The sequence below is a fragment of the Anguilla anguilla genome, chromosome 2, assembly GCF_013347855.1.
Source record: "Anguilla anguilla isolate fAngAng1 chromosome 2, fAngAng1.pri, whole genome shotgun sequence".
Lineage (NCBI taxonomy): Eukaryota > Metazoa > Chordata > Actinopteri > Anguilliformes > Anguillidae > Anguilla > Anguilla anguilla.
The window spans coordinates 59,841,621-59,857,409 of NC_049202.1; the positions used below are offsets into that span (position 1 = coordinate 59,841,621).

At 40.3% G+C, this 15,789-nt stretch overlaps 1 protein-coding gene across 1 annotated transcript; it reads left to right on the plus strand.

The window, feature by feature from the left end:
* The first annotated feature begins 259 nt into the window (after positions 1-259).
* LOC118219871 (CD209 antigen-like protein C) lies at positions 260-13,660 on the plus strand. Its single transcript, XM_035403373.1, has 7 exons — positions 260-539; positions 1,566-1,664; positions 1,951-2,040; positions 11,564-11,626; positions 11,922-12,061; positions 12,643-12,746; positions 13,093-13,660. Exons 1-7 carry the CDS (start codon positions 473-475, stop codon positions 13,217-13,219), a joined length of 690 nt encoding a protein of 229 aa, XP_035259264.1. The 5' UTR covers positions 260-472; the 3' UTR covers positions 13,220-13,660.
* The last annotated feature ends 2,129 nt before the right edge of the window (positions 13,661-15,789 follow it).

The window sequence follows — 15,789 nt, forward strand, 5'->3', positions numbered from 1 at the left end:
GAAGCTAGAAATTTAAAAATGGGTTAAACAACAATCCTACAGATCTGTTGATGATAGATATCAAAAAAGGAAATCAGCTCTTTCCAAAGTCAGACTGGAGAACAACTTTTTGTGCAGAGATCACTGGGTAATTTTGCCAAGTTCCTGTAATCATTGCAAAATCAAAAAGCATCCGTCTATGGGTAACTGATTGATACACAAGGTCCACACTTAGCCCACACATGTACAGTACTGGGATCTTCACTCCATATTTACTCCCCACTTAAACTACAGAAGACGTTGACACACGTATCGCGTGGGCACCTGCTCCTCCAAGGCTTTTCATCACTGTTCCATCACATCAAAAGCAGAAGTGAGGGGCTGAGGGCCACGCCCACAGAGAAGGGTCATATAGAGACAGAGCTCACAGACCCCGGAGGAGAGGCCAGCAGATGATTAGCCGAAGTGACCTGCAAGAACCTGCAGATGCATCATGGAGAAAAAAATTTCCAACGTGCAAAAGGAGATGCATAAAATCCAGCAGCAAGGCAGCTTCCCAGGTACTGCTTCTACACCTGAGACAAGTCCTCTGATTTTACACACATCAGATCTGAGCTTTTGAATCATGTGGCTTTTGAGTCATTTGATCTCGTGAAAATGTGTTATTCAGGTTGATGGACAGTGTGCCAGTGGTAAAGAACAAAATTATTTTTTAAACCTACCTTTAAAAGAGGGTTAAGGCAAGTGACATTCATTAGCACAACAGTTGTATCACTGTGGACTATGTGAGGAGTTCTCTGGAGAATGTGTGCATTGTGAAGGGAGTGATAGAGTTAATCATCATTGGGCTGCATTATGAATGTTTAGAGCCAGTCCTTCTTCAGTTCAGTGTGCAATGTTTGTGTGGAGTCCAAGTGAATTTTAAGTGGATTGCATGTGTTGGAGGCGAATATATCTGCATGGTCATTGTGTGGGGTTTGTGTAGAATGAACTGTAGAGTTACTTGCTGTGCCCTGTTAAGGTTAAATTGCACTGTTCAGGATCTCTTGCTGTCACATCAGGGTATCGGTAAGACATTCAGACATCCAGTTTAAATTTTTATGATACACACAACACAAAATTATGAGCACTGGACCTGGGCTATGACTGTATTTGAAGGTGTGATTGATTGGTATTGAGGCACATAACCCTTGGGAATTGTCTGTGCTGTTTCAGTAAATTAACAGTTCTGGTCTAGGTGGGGAACTGCCAATGGGGAGGGGTACAGTTACCCTATACTGTACCTATGTCCTTAACCTCATTGGCCTTAAGGTCAGTGGACAGCAGTGATGGACAGATCAAAGGACAAATCATGACCTGTAGTCTAATTATATGGATGTGGTCTTGGTGATTTATGGCTAGCATTGATGTAATATTACTTCACAGTAGGAGTTGAAATTAGGGGGGATGGTCAGCACAGGAACCAGCACAGGAAACAGACAATGAAATCTCAAACATGTGGCCCTTTTATACAGACAGAGATGTGTTCAGTTATACTTACATACTTGTAAGAAAAACAGCAACATGAAGAAATTATTTTGTTTCAGCCGAGGTGTTTAATAGTGGGATGGCTCCCAGTAACCGGGAAATGATAGTCCAGTGTGACCTTGAAGAACAAGCTGGAAGACAGACCCCCCAGAAAGCAGGTACCTGTACTATTAGCTGGACCCTAAATTCCTGTGTGGGAGGCTGTGACCCGTGTATTTTTGAAACGTCTGGTTAACTGATTAAAATTAAAAAATAATGAATAACTAATCCTACAAACTCCGGTAGTCACAAAGGGAATTGAAATTTTTGCCTGGAGAAGCGGGAAATATCAGTTCAGTAAAAACAAATGAGTGTCCTGCATACTTATAAAGTATTTGCACACCACCTTTATCTGAAAAAGGAGCTTTCTGTGACTGTTTTTCATGTTTTGTTTTCCTTGCCCAGGTCAGGGGACAGCACGTTGCAATCTCTATATCTTGGGCACCATCTGTGTGGTGCTGCTGATCGCTGGGGTGTGTGCAGGGACATCAATGTGTGAGTCACAACAAGCTTATTATTTATAGATGTAGATTTAGAATGAATTCTAAACAGCAGGGTTGATGCAGCATACAGACAGTTTCTTAAACTGTGGGTTTAATACATGTGGGATTTCCGGTGAAACCCCAGAGACTTTTATGCTTTAGTTCAAGTAGCAAATTCAAGCAAAAATATTTTTTTGTTGGTGTTCCTGTTATTCATTTCAGAATTCCCAAACCTTATTACTTGTGTGCAAGGTAAAAAGTACTAACTAAAATGTTTAAAATACTATTAAATGCTTGAGGATTCTGAACCAAACCTTAAAATCATAATGTCAAAATCATGAGTTATGTATCTGGTGGTCTTGAAGGGCTGACCTGGGAAACCCCATGCTGGCATTCCGCATACTTGTCAGATTCTGTACTTTACGCATTAGTTAATATACATAAAGGTGCTATATTTGACATTCTGGACATGCCATACCAAAATAAAGTGGAAGTCACTGCTGACTTTGTAACTTGGTTTAATTATTGTTTGATCCAGTCTGTCCACGTAGTAGCTCACAAACATTCCCATAATAACCAAAGCTGTCCCTCCCAAAAAGATATGAAAATCCTTAATATGTAATGTCACCATAATTCTCACTAGGGGAGATGGTTAATTTACCTATAACCTTAAAAATATGAGATGTTATTGTAGATTGACCTAAACCAATAACTTCCTAAGAGAAGATATCAGTACTCCTTGGCTCCTGCCTGATCATTAATTCAGTATGCAGAAGTCAGGAGTAGAGGGGGTGTCTTTCACTACATGAAATATGTGGCTTTTTTTTAGTTTGTAGTCAGTTTAGGCAACCTGGAAAGAATTCCATTTGTAACAGTTAGCCGGAAGTGGGAAACTGACTCCTGCATCTAGGTCTGGTTCTATGTGTCATTTCTGTTTTTTTTGGAATATTCTGCTGTCTTTTGGTTTTTGATTTTTGCTCTCGGCAAATCCTTGGATTACTTTGGGACAAAAATACTGTGGTTTGGTTATCTTCTTTCATTCATTTCCTCCATGACTGCAACCTGTCCATGTTTGTAACATTTGTTATTTTTTTAAGGTAGTTGAACCTTGTCTGTAGATAAGATGTGAATATTTGTTTTAACTTAATAGAAATATTACTTTAATCAGGTTTTGACTTTCGTACATTTTGATAAAGGTTGATTCAACTGTTTGACTTGCTTATCAACAAATTTGGCGATTTAATTGAAAATTGATATTTTTGATAATAATTCCCAAATTAAATCAAATAAATATAATTTACATGTTGGATATATATATATACACATGTGTGTGTGTGTGTGTTTACACAGACTGGTGACAAACTAAAGGAAAAACCTGAATAAGTGAAAAAACAACAAATGCATTTTCTTCCATGCAGGTGTTCTGCATGGTACAGTTACGCAATTAACATTCTATCATACACTGTGGCATGTATAAAAATGCTGAGCAGGCCCAGTTGACCTCAATCAAGAGGAAAAGATCCAAATTACTTTGAAAGATGGTTCAGTGGTGCAAAAACCATAGGCACTGGTCTCCAGTCATGTCGAAAAAGTGATATGGTCAGATGATTCATTCTTCACTATGTTCTTGACAAGTAGGCAAGGTTTACACCAAGAGAATGGTACAGACCTGAATACTTGACCCCTACAGTGAGGGGGTCCAGTGGCACTGTTACGCTGTTGGGGCATTTTCCTGGCGTGGTTTGGGTCCACTTGTCCCCTGAGAGGGAAAGGTCACTGCAAATCAGCAGAAAGTATTCTGAGTGATCACCACTATCCTGGGAGTGGTCTCTTTCAGCATGACAATGCCCCCATTGACAGGGCAAGAGGGGTCACTGAATGCTTTGATGAGTATGAAAATAATGTGAATCATATATCATGGCCTTCCCAGTCACCAGATCTCAAGCTAATTGAACACCTATGGGAGATTTTGGACCGACATGTTAGACTGGGCTCAACACCACCATCATCAAAAGAAAAAGAGGGAATATCTTTTGGAAGAATGGTGTTCCACCCATCCCGTAGAGTTCCAGAGACTTGTAGAATCAATACAAAGGTGCATTGAAGCTGTTCTGGCAGCTCATGGTGGCACAACACCTTACCAAGACACTTTATGTTGGTATATCCTTTAATTTGTCACCCATCTGTATCTCCCCTTTGGTGCTATAACAGCCTCCACTCTTCTGGGAAGGCTTGCCACTAGATTTTGGAACATGGCTACGGGGTTTTGCTTCCATTCAGCCACAACAGCATTAGTGAGGTTGGGCACTGACGTTGGGCAATAAGACCTGGCTTGCAGTCGGTGTTCCAATTCATCCCAAAGGTGTTTGATGGGGTTGAGGTCAGGGCTGTGTGCTGGCCAGTTGAGTTCTTCCACAACAAACTTGGCAAACCATTTCTTTATGGACCTTGTTTTGTGCACAGGAGCACAGGAGCATTGTCTTGCTGAAACTGGAAGGGGCCTTCCCACAAAGTTGGAAGCACACAATTCTCGAGCCTAGCTCAAACTATGGATAACAACCCCAGATGATTATTCCTCCTCCACCAAACTTCACTCCACTTAGCACTTTTCATTTGGGCAGGTAGCATTCTCTTTGCATTCGCCAAACCCAGATTCATCCATCAGACTGCTAGATAGTGAAGGGTGACTTGTCACTCCAGAGTGTTTCCACTTCACCAGAGTCCAATGGCAGTGTGCTTTACACCACTCCAGTTGAAGCTTGGCATTGCGCATGGTGATTGTTAGGAGCGGTGAGAAAATCAACGCACATTCTCATGTTCTCAATGTCATGACTTTGATTGAACGACAAACCGAAAATAAAATACAGCTGCGAGCAGCAATGCAGGGCCCTACGAACATGTCCAATTCGGGTAAATACAAGGCAAAGTAGAAGAGTCCAAGCGGCATAGATTTCAGGATTTTGGACAATCTACATACCCATGCGTGAGACGATCCAACTTCCGGTTCATGAGAAATATTACTTCGAAACATGAATGTGCATTAGCATAAAGTGCTAACTTTGTCACGCCACAAATCACGCAGTTTTTAACGAAACAACTTTCCCTTATCACCCTTGATGGAGAGAATACCCAAGAGTACACATGTGCGATGGTGACGGAATGAGAAGTTTATGAGAAGATGAGTTTTAACACTTGAACCTCTGTTTCAATAAAAAAAACTCATGTCTCCCAGTCCTTGACTTTTCCTAAAATTGAGTTATTAAGTACCTCCTAATGTAAGAAAGTTACAGATAAAAACAGAAATGTTTGAGGCATTTATACCTAAAAGCGCAAGCGGGTAAAATTTACCCACTATAGAAAGCATTTATTTCCGGCGTATAACCATAAGCATTTATTTTCGCGAGGTTTGTGTTACATACTCATACAATTTACAATACATACTCATCTATGGGCATATGTACAGTACTTGCGCAAGGTAGGCATAAACTTGGTACATTCACTCTCAATGTAGCTTGTTATCGATAAGGTAAATCTCAATAATTCAATTGCATTGATGTCTGTGTTACGGGCACCAGACCTAGGGGAAATCTGGACTGGCAGCAAGGGTTACACAGGCTAGGAAGCAGGCTAGGTTACACAGGCTATGATGCACTGTGTAGCCTATATATTTAAGCAGTAGCTCACGACAAGCCGTGGTATATGGTTATTATATCACAGCTAAGTGGTGTTGTTCGGCCCGACGCGAATTGATTGAGCTACCCGTTTTACAAAAACAGTTTATAAAACTACTGTGTGAAACTGAAGTTCATGGAAAGAACTACTCAGCTTGACGACGCTCGTCGGAACAATTAGCTACAAAATAAAGCTTGCTACACATAACACACATCTCAAAATCATGTTAAAACATTACAAAACAATTAATACTGCATTCACATTAGATCATGAACCAAGCTAAAGGTACAAAAACAAGTTTTGCAGTACCTGTGGATCGACAAACAGAGGACCAAAGCTAGCGTCATGCTCAAGCCAGAGCTTGTTTATTTCTGAGCTGCGCATGAGCCGAGCTTGTAGCTACGGTCTCCTAGTGGATCCACAGCAGCACCAGACCACCATCTACTGATATGAAAGTGTATTACCTTGATGTAAAGACTGCGTGAAGTATTAGAATATGACTTTGTTCATATGCACGTTTTAATGCTTGGTTAGGTCAAAGTTTGAGTATAATATCAATGCATCTAATGTTGCAAGGTGAAATAATCTGTTAACGCAGTTGTTTATATAGTCATTTAAATATACAAATAGGTTAGTTTCTTCATGGGCTATTTCAGTATATGATGGATTTAGTTTTGTTATAATATCATACCACACAAATATACATATTTTTCTTCTATATTCTGCATTTTTTGTGACAACTTGTAGGCTTTACTGACTTACGCAATCCGACCATCGCTGCACTTAAATGTAGCCAAATAGGACTAAAACACAACGGATGATTAAGCATAGTCATTTTGTGATATTAGACATCCCCTTGTGAAACAAGTGCTTTACTACAGTGATAGAATACATTTTTGAGCAATATCAATGCAAAATAGATGTGCGGGTAAATTTTACCCGTTGGCGGTTTTAGATATACAACGAATCCTGGCGGTTCTAGTGTTAAAGCGTTATATTAGCATTAGCTTTCCACCAAAATTTAAAATGCCTGTAATTTCCTAGTTTTTTTTAGATATCTGCAACTGTGCCAACATGGTACAACATGGTAGTGTCCTCTTCATGCCCAGTCCATTTCAAGTCCCTAGATTATTGTTTTAAAAAGTTATAAGCACTTGAAATTTGCATTATATTAGCATTAGCATTAGCTTCCCACCAAAATTTTAAATGCCTGTAATTTCCTTGTTTTTTGAGATATCTGCAACTGTCCCGACATGGTACAACATGGTGGTGCCCTCTTCATGCCCAGTCCATTTCAAGTCCCTAGATTATTGTTTTAAAAAGTTATAAGCACTTGAAATTTGCATTATATTAGCATTAGCATTAGCTTCCCACCAAAATTTTAAATGCCTGTAATTTCCTTGTTTTTTGAGATATCTGCAACTGTCCCGACATGGTACAACATGGTAGTGCCCTCTTCATGCCCAGTCCGTTTCAAGTCCCTAGATTATTGTTGTAAAAAGTTGTAAGCGTTTGAAATTTGTGGCCAAATTTTGTTTTTTTAAAATACCAGTTTCTCCGCTTTTGGAATGGATCTCTTAGCTGTTAACACCAGAGACTGTAAAAAATATGGACAAAGCTACTGTGACGTCACCCATTGCCTCTCCGTGGGTCTGTAAAACACGTTTTGAAACTCAATGGCGGGCGCGGCCATGTTCTCGATTTGGAGCCAAAACCATAGAGTTAAGCGGTCTTGTGATTTTTACAATGTGATTGAGAGTCCGGTGCGGAAAAGCCCATCAACCTGAACGAACGATTGCAGAACGAACTTGAGGCTAGCTGACTGTCCGCCGTTATGTTTTAAAATATATGATCAAATGTTTACGGAGTTTAATTTCCATCCGTGACTGTACTGTGTCATGTAATCACGTTATATGCATGACATTAATAATACAATTATGTTCAGTTATCTTCAATTTATGTTTCTCGGCAAAACGAATATGCTTAGCTAGCATATCAGCTTGCCAGTGAGCTAGGTAAGCTATCCGTGGTTAGCTCACGCATTAGCAATATGAACTACAGGGGAAGAACATCGACTGCACTGATGGTCAATCAATCAGAGATGTGTAGACTACTAGTGATTTGACTAGGCTAATTTTCATATAACTGTCTGGTAGACCTTCTGTTAACCAAGCAAGTTATCGTCGTAGGTTTTCGCCAGTCAGTTAATGAGCCATTAACTGCTACTACTCCATCGCCGTTTGTGGTGTTTACTTGCTGTCAGGGTTCTGTGTCTTCCCCCTGTGTTGTTTCTCTGTTGGGCCGCCAGATGGCGGCACCTCGGTTGTGTGTTCTGTTAATTGTTTTATTGGTTCTCATTATGCAATTATTAGTTGTGTTTTGTCTCGTGTTCCCCTCCCTCTCTGTGGCTTGATTGTTCATCGTGCCCTCCTGTGTCTCGTCTGCGTCTCTCTATTTAAATCGCCCTCTCCCCAGACTCAGGCGCTGGAACCTTTGGTTTGGTTTGCTTTGCCTTGCCTGGTTTGTACCTGGTTTGCTACCTGCTCGTTTTTTCCCGTTTACCTGTTGTTTGCCTGCCTGTGCCCTGCCTGCCTGTGCCCTGCCTGCCCTGTTTTCCTTCGTTTTTGGGTTTTTGTATTTTTGTTTTTTGTAAATTGTTTGAAGATTTTCGTTGTTTGTTTGTTTCACCCTGCAAGTCCCTTTGTTCCCTGTTCGTTTATTAAAGTCTTGTTTTCCCCAGTTTTGGACTTTGTTTTACTCTGCGTTTGGGTCCATTCCCGCACCCACTCCTGACACTTGCTGGGTGACGCTAGCTGACCGATCGTTCGCAAGTCACTTTTTACCGAATAAAGATTAACACTGTCAGCGGTGATTAACAAATCTACCAAGTATTTTAATAACTGATCTACAGGCGTGTAAATATGACAACGCACTTTGAAGAGCAAGTTTTCCACCTGTTGCATGAAGACAAAAATAACGTACATTGAATTTCTAATTATTATTTTCTTGCTAGCTTCTAGCTTTGTCACATTCGTGCAGCCTAGCCCAGGTAGACATTTACGGAATGTACACGACTGACAAGCCGTCAAACACGTTTGACAGATGGAATATTTGCCGGTTAGGGTTAGCTAGCTAGTCAAATGGCTTGGTAGCTGAAGTTGCGAACTGTTTTAGCATAGGCTACTGGACTACCACATATAGCAAATAAGAGTTAGCTGATTACGCTTTCTGCCAACTAATTATTTGGTTAAGTGGGCTAAAGGAAATAGTAAAAATGACTCGGCTACCGCAAAACTTCAGAGGAGGATTATTTTATGGTCGTCTAGTGCAGCTGTAAATAGCACACGCTATAATAAAACCACTACAAAATGGGATGCCTGCATTTTCTGACTTCGCACAGGTGGACCGTGGTCGCAGCCGCAATGTCAAGGCCAAGAGACGCCACCTCCCACCCCAGTGACCACAGATTGTAGCCCCTACTGTAGCTCAGTCCTCAGCAGTAATCCGGAAGTGACGCAAGCTGTACCTCATTGGTCCAGAACAAATATTGGCACTGTGCCCAAATGACGCAATAAATCATGAAATCGACCCATGGACAGTCATAAGACGAATAAAATACACCTATTATGACTATTTGTTCTTGTGAGAAAAAATTATTGACTTTGTATTTTGATCGCATTTGTACCGTAGACTTACATGGAAACCGGATATGAAAACACCTATACTGAAGCCATCCGTAGTGGCGCTAGTGAGCAACCAGGAAGTACAACACCAGGAAATAAGCTTCAAAAACGGAGTCTGGTTTTGGCCGCTTGGTTAACACCCTATAGGGAGACATGCACCGTACATGTACATGCGCAATTTCGGACCAATCGGACTTGCGGTTTATTAGAAGAAACTTTTTATAGGTTTTGCCAAATTTTCAATCTGCAGACAAATCCATCATGGCGGACTTCATGGTTTCTTGAGGCACATTTGTTCCTCATGAGGAATGACACAAGAACACCTGGTTCCATGAATTTTCATCAAACGGGGTGGAAATGCCTGCATTTTGAAATCTGCGTTTTGAATCGGTTACTATAGCGCCACCTATGGACGAGTCATGGTCATTCTATCTGGCATAGTTACTCATGGTCTACATGGTCTACATACTCTAGTTTCAACCTGGTAATTTATTTTTGGTCATTTTGGACATTTTGAGTTATTTGACCATTTCCAGGAAAAGAATAATAATAATAATAATAATAATAATAATACCAACTAAAACAATAGGGTTCCTACTTCGTAGGACCCCAATAATAATAATAATACTAACAAAAACAATAAGGTTCCTACTTCGTAGGACCCCTAATAATAATAATACCAATGAAAACAATAGGGTTCCTACTTCGTAAGACCCCTAATAATAATAATAATACCAACGAAAACAATAGGCTTCCTACATCGTAGGACCCCTAGTAAATAAAGTCAACTTCAAACAAAAGGATTCGTACTCTGTCTAACAATTGAATTTGCAGTTGTGCGGTTGAAAATTGTTTGCCCTTCCTCTTCCTTCGCCAACTGTTCACCTGACCTAAATTAAAGGGCACCCCACACCTCCAGATCACCTCACGCTATCAGACATCATAATTATCACAATGGCAACAACAAAAAAAAAACAACAAAACCTCAACACAGGACATTCCAACACATAATCAGCATAATTCACATCAGAAAACGCAGGATGTCTCAGCATAATTATTCATCAATAAGGCAAATCTGCAAAATGGCTTCAACAGTGATCTTAGGGTTGTGTTCAGCTGCTCGGCCATGAAAACCCATTTGATGAATCTCTTGACGAACAGTTCTTGTGCTAACATTGTTTCCAGAGGTAATTTGGAACATGGTAGCAAGTGTTGCAACCGAGATGATTTTTACACGCTACGCATTTCAGCACTCAGCGTTCCAATTCTTTGAGCTTGTGTGGCCTACCACGTTGTAGCTGAGCTGTTGTTGCTCCTACACATTTCCACTTCACAACAACTTGCAGTTGACCAGGGCAGTTCTAGCAGGGATGAAATTTGAGGAACTGACTTGTTGGAAAGGTGGCACCCTATGACAGTGCCATGTTGATAGTCACTGAGCTCTTCAGTATGACCCATTCTACTGCCAATGTGTGTTTCTGCATGGCTGAATACCTGTTTTATTATTCACCTGTTAGCGATGGTTGTGACTCATGTAGCCGAACCCAATAAATATTAGGGACAGTCTATATGTATGTACATATAGACTGCTCAAGGCACCTTTTATAAGGCTAATAATTGAGAGTGAGTACCATAATATTTGGGAGACATATTTTTATTGATTTGTTCTGTACTCCACAATTTTATATTTGTAATCAAACATTTCACATGTGGTTAAAGTGTGCATTCTCATCTTTTATTAAAGGGTGGTTTATGAATTTCAGTTTCACCATGTAGAAATACAGTACTTTTTATAAATAGTTTCTGCATTTCAAGGTGTCATAACATTTGGGACATATGGGGTCACTGGTATTTATGATTAGTCAGGTGTGTTCAGTTGCTTCCTTGGTGCATGTATAAGAGATCTTGTTTTGATTCTAGCATTTAGCTTGCCTTTGGAGTCTGTTATTGGCATTTGTCAACCAGAGGACCAGAGTTGTACCAATGAAAGCCAAGGAAGCCATTGTGAGGCTGAGAAATAAAATTAAAAACAATCAGAGACATAGGTCGAATCTTAGGCTAAAAAGAACAAGCTGGATCTCCTTCAGAAGATCCAGGACGTTGGTCAGTGAAACTCACCACACATTTTATTTTTTCTATTTTCCTGAATCTAACTTGATTTTTTTTTTTTTTGGGTTTCAGGGAAAAATATCAGCTCCAAAATTGAGGAACAAATGAACAACCTGAAAAACCTTCAGCAGTTTGGTCAGTCAGATGAGTATAATTGGTTGTTCCAAACAGAAGAACCATGCAGATCCACAGATAAATCATGCCATAAATTAGCCATTATTACAAGATATAATTATGTTGGTTGGGATTTAATCAATAAAAGATCACTAAAACTAACTTGGCAAACTAAGCTTGTGAAGACATTGCTTGTTCATTGTTACGATTTTTACCATGTGGTTGTGACTCATTTTCTTGTTAATGTAGTTTCACACCCCTGTCACACTTTCCTCTCTTTTGATGCCTTCTTATTCCCCTTTCCTAACTCCTTTAGTATTCGAGATTACAAGATGGAGGCAGTTTGGCAGCAAATTCTACTACTTTTCCGAGACTAAATCCACCTGGGAGAAGGCAAGAGAGCAGTGTGTAGCCATGGGCGCTACTCTCGCTATGGTGAAAACAAGGGAAGAGATGGTGAGAGTGTGAGAGATTCTCAGTCTCTGTGTCGTGTGTCAATGGTCTATTATTATACTTCCTTTCCAATCCTAAATCAAATATGTTACTCTAGCACATTGTTGATTTTTACTTGTGTTGTAGCTATGCCTTGTTGCTTTGCGTGTATTGCAAATTTGTGTCTCACAAATGTATGGGAGAGCATGGGTAGAGAATGGTCCTTGGTTGTTATCCTGTTTGTTAAGCTTGTGCTCTAGTTGGATAATGGTCTTTGCTCTGTAAATATAGCTTGCTTCATAAAACTTAAGCTAGCAAGCCAGTTACGCTTACATTGAACAAACAAAAAAACAAAAAAAACAAAACAAATTAAAGTGATTAGAAAAGTTGATGGAAACAAAATTGCTCAAAAAATTGCAGAGTACATGGTCGTACACAAATACTTAGCTGTCACCTTTGTCTGGCGCTGACCTGTGCATGACCATTTTCAGTTCTTCCCTGGGGGACCACCGTAGACAGATTTCACTGTATTTTCATTTTTACTAGGTCATTGGCTCTGCAGTTCAGTGCAGAATCTGTCTCGACATATTTATTTTGGTCTTCAGGAATTCCTTGCAAGAGTAAATACTGGACGTCACTGGCTGGGACTGAGTGACACTGGTGCTGAGGGAACCTGGAAGTGGTTGGACGGTACTTTTCCTGCCAAAGAGTGAGCACTGACCAGCAACACTGACCAAACATACCTACCAAATCTAATTGAAAGACAGCACAAACCCCGAATTGACCACATACAGATTTTGAATTTGAAATCTCTCAGTTTTAGTTCTGATACCACTAGGACAGGCTTCAGAACAATTCAGTTAATTAACCATTTCAAGAGTAAGTTGTAAGTCTGTTTTCTATAACTCCATTACTTTCAATTACCAGTAGTGATAGTCACATTAGTATTAGAATGTTCAGTTTAGAACATCCTGATCATATATTTGTTATCTAACACCTTAAGGTTAACTGTGATCATGTCATTGTAATTGACAGGCTTTTATTTTCTATCCTAGGCTGTGGCTTCCAGGTGAGCCAAATAATGATCGTGAGGAAAACTGTGGCGAGATGCGCGGACAGCTGAATGATGCTCCGTGTAACATCCAGAAACCCTGGATCTGTGAAAGGAGTGCAGTAATATAGGATACCCAGCATGCATGTCACCGTATGAAATGCAAACTGAATGAGACCCCCAGAGTTCTTTCCATTCGTTGTTTTTTTTTTGTTTTACTGATGAACGCTTAGTGAATTTCATTTATGTATTTTCATTTAATCTGTCACCATACTGCTTCTTCTCACACCACTGGCTACAGCTAAGCTTGCACAGAGTGGAGTTAGAGGAGGACCTTTCACATGCAGGGTATGACGTGTCGTTTTACAGGCACCTGATAAACCAGCATGGATCAGAAGAGAGTGATAAAATGTGGGCACTTAACCAATTGAACCTTTCTATACCCTGGGCAATGAAATCACCAATTGTGCATCTCCCTATGGAGATAAAGTACAGAGTCAGCATTGAAACTCATGATGAATTTGTCAACATATGCATATTTATAAAAATACTTACTCCATGTTTGTCCTATCTATCACCGAATGGTCAATCATGTTTCTCAATCAATCAAATATATTATTAGAACCTAATTCCACTGCTACAGCATCCCCCATTAAGAGAGCTGAAAAAAGCGCATTCTACCAGCCACTGCTTTCAGTTACTCTGCAATCCACCAGCAAAGGTGTGCAATCGTTGCATTGAATTATTTCCTTCTTACGTGCAAAAACTGTGACAATCCCACCAATGAAACCTCGCCCTCTGCCTTTCTTCCTGGGAGAGGCTACAGCCAATCACATACCACACTGCAAAACTGTGGGCAGAAGTCAACACTGGCACAGCTGGGAATTGGGTCCAGATCATCAATGCAGTGAAACTTAGTGACCTCCATTCAATCAACATTTGCCCTGAAATTTGACTTAAAAGTAAATACAAGAGTTACACTTTTTATCAGCAAACAGTTTGTTGAGATTTAGTTTAGTTCATGACACTCTGCAAACTGTTTTTGGGAACAAAGAAAGATTACTGATTTGAGTTGTCTTGTAAGGACAAATATCTCTCAGACCAGACCAGTGTTTCAGCAGGATAAACTGCCTGAATATGATTTTGGCTTACAGTTGAGGCCAAAAGTTTACATACACCTAGGCTGAAGACATTCAAACTCAGTTTTTCACAACTCCACACATTTCATGTTACCATACATTCCCTGTGTTAAGTCAATTAGGGTATCTACTTTATTTCCATAAGAGGTCATTTCAAAATAATAGCTAAGAGACAGATTTATTTCAGCTTTAATGTACTATATCTGATTTTCAGTGGGTCAAAAGTTGGAGCATCCTGTTCATGTAAATATGAACGATTCTTAGTGACCACCTTGTTAGCAAGCTAAACATGAGTAAGTGGGACGGTTTCCTTTTAAACATCTTTACAGATGCCAGCTTGTCAAAAAAAGGAACAAGTACATTTACATAAGGAATAAACCCCTCCGGGCTGTCCCGTTATTGGAAAATAATGTACGACGGGGGTGGTGATGCGGATGAGCTGGGAGCTAGAGGCACTAGGAAAGGAAGCAAGGAGATAAAGTAAGCAAATGGAATGAGCTGAAGTTTTTCAATTTTCATGTATTTTTGACCCGTTTGGCGTTCCATACTAGGAAAGAGACAAGGAAATGAGGAAAAATAAGCGGTTGGAATGCATCCCTATTTTCTAATCTCCCAGCTTGTTCTTCATGGTCACAATGGACATTCATCTCCTGGTCACAGGGGGCCATTGCAAAATTATAAAACTCAGCTGAAACAAAATTATGCCTTTTTGTTGCCGTTTTTTTTAGATGTACTTAGGTATAACTGAACATTCTCTGCCACTGTGGAATGTCTAAAAATACTGTTGGCAAAGTATTTTTATATTTCACTCACCTCACCCCCAGTCCTATAAATACAATTCTGAGACTGTCAAAGTTACACATTTATGGAACAGTATATTTTTTACTGAATCAGAGAGGCACAACTTCATTCCTGGAGGGCAGGAGTGTATCCTGGGTTTTCTAAACACCTTTATACACCGGCACTGGTTCCGTTCTTAAATCAGGCCACAGTAAAATGCTTTCAGCAAGAACACACGTGCAGTCCGCTGCTGACTTTATAAATAAATCATCTCAAGGAAATGACTGGGCTGATTACATGAGAGAAGAAATTGGCATGAAATCCTGAAACAGGACAGCCCCCATTGTGCCCCCCTCACCAGCAGCACACGCAGAGACAGTGTTGGGGGGGGGAGGGGGCAGTGTAGTATAATGGTTAAGGAACTGGCCTCTCGGCACCGAGGTTGAAGGTTTGAGTCAGAGTCGGCTGCTGGTGTAAATGCTCCGTGGGCTGGTTCCCCAGCCCAGGGCCACCCAAACAGAACCGGATCTGGTATCAATCCCAGGTGTGGCCCTGCCATTGTACCCCTGAGCAAAGTACTCGACCTGCATTACTTCAGTAAATATCCAGGATTGTATGTAAAAAGAGTGTAAGCTGTGTAAGTCGCACTCTGGATAAGAGCACCTGCTAAATGGCTAAAATGTTAAAATATGGGTATGGGTATTTACTCTTTCTCCTGCTGATAGTACTCTGCTCCTAAAATGTACTACGTATTCCACTGTGTCAGTGTGTCCTTTGATAAG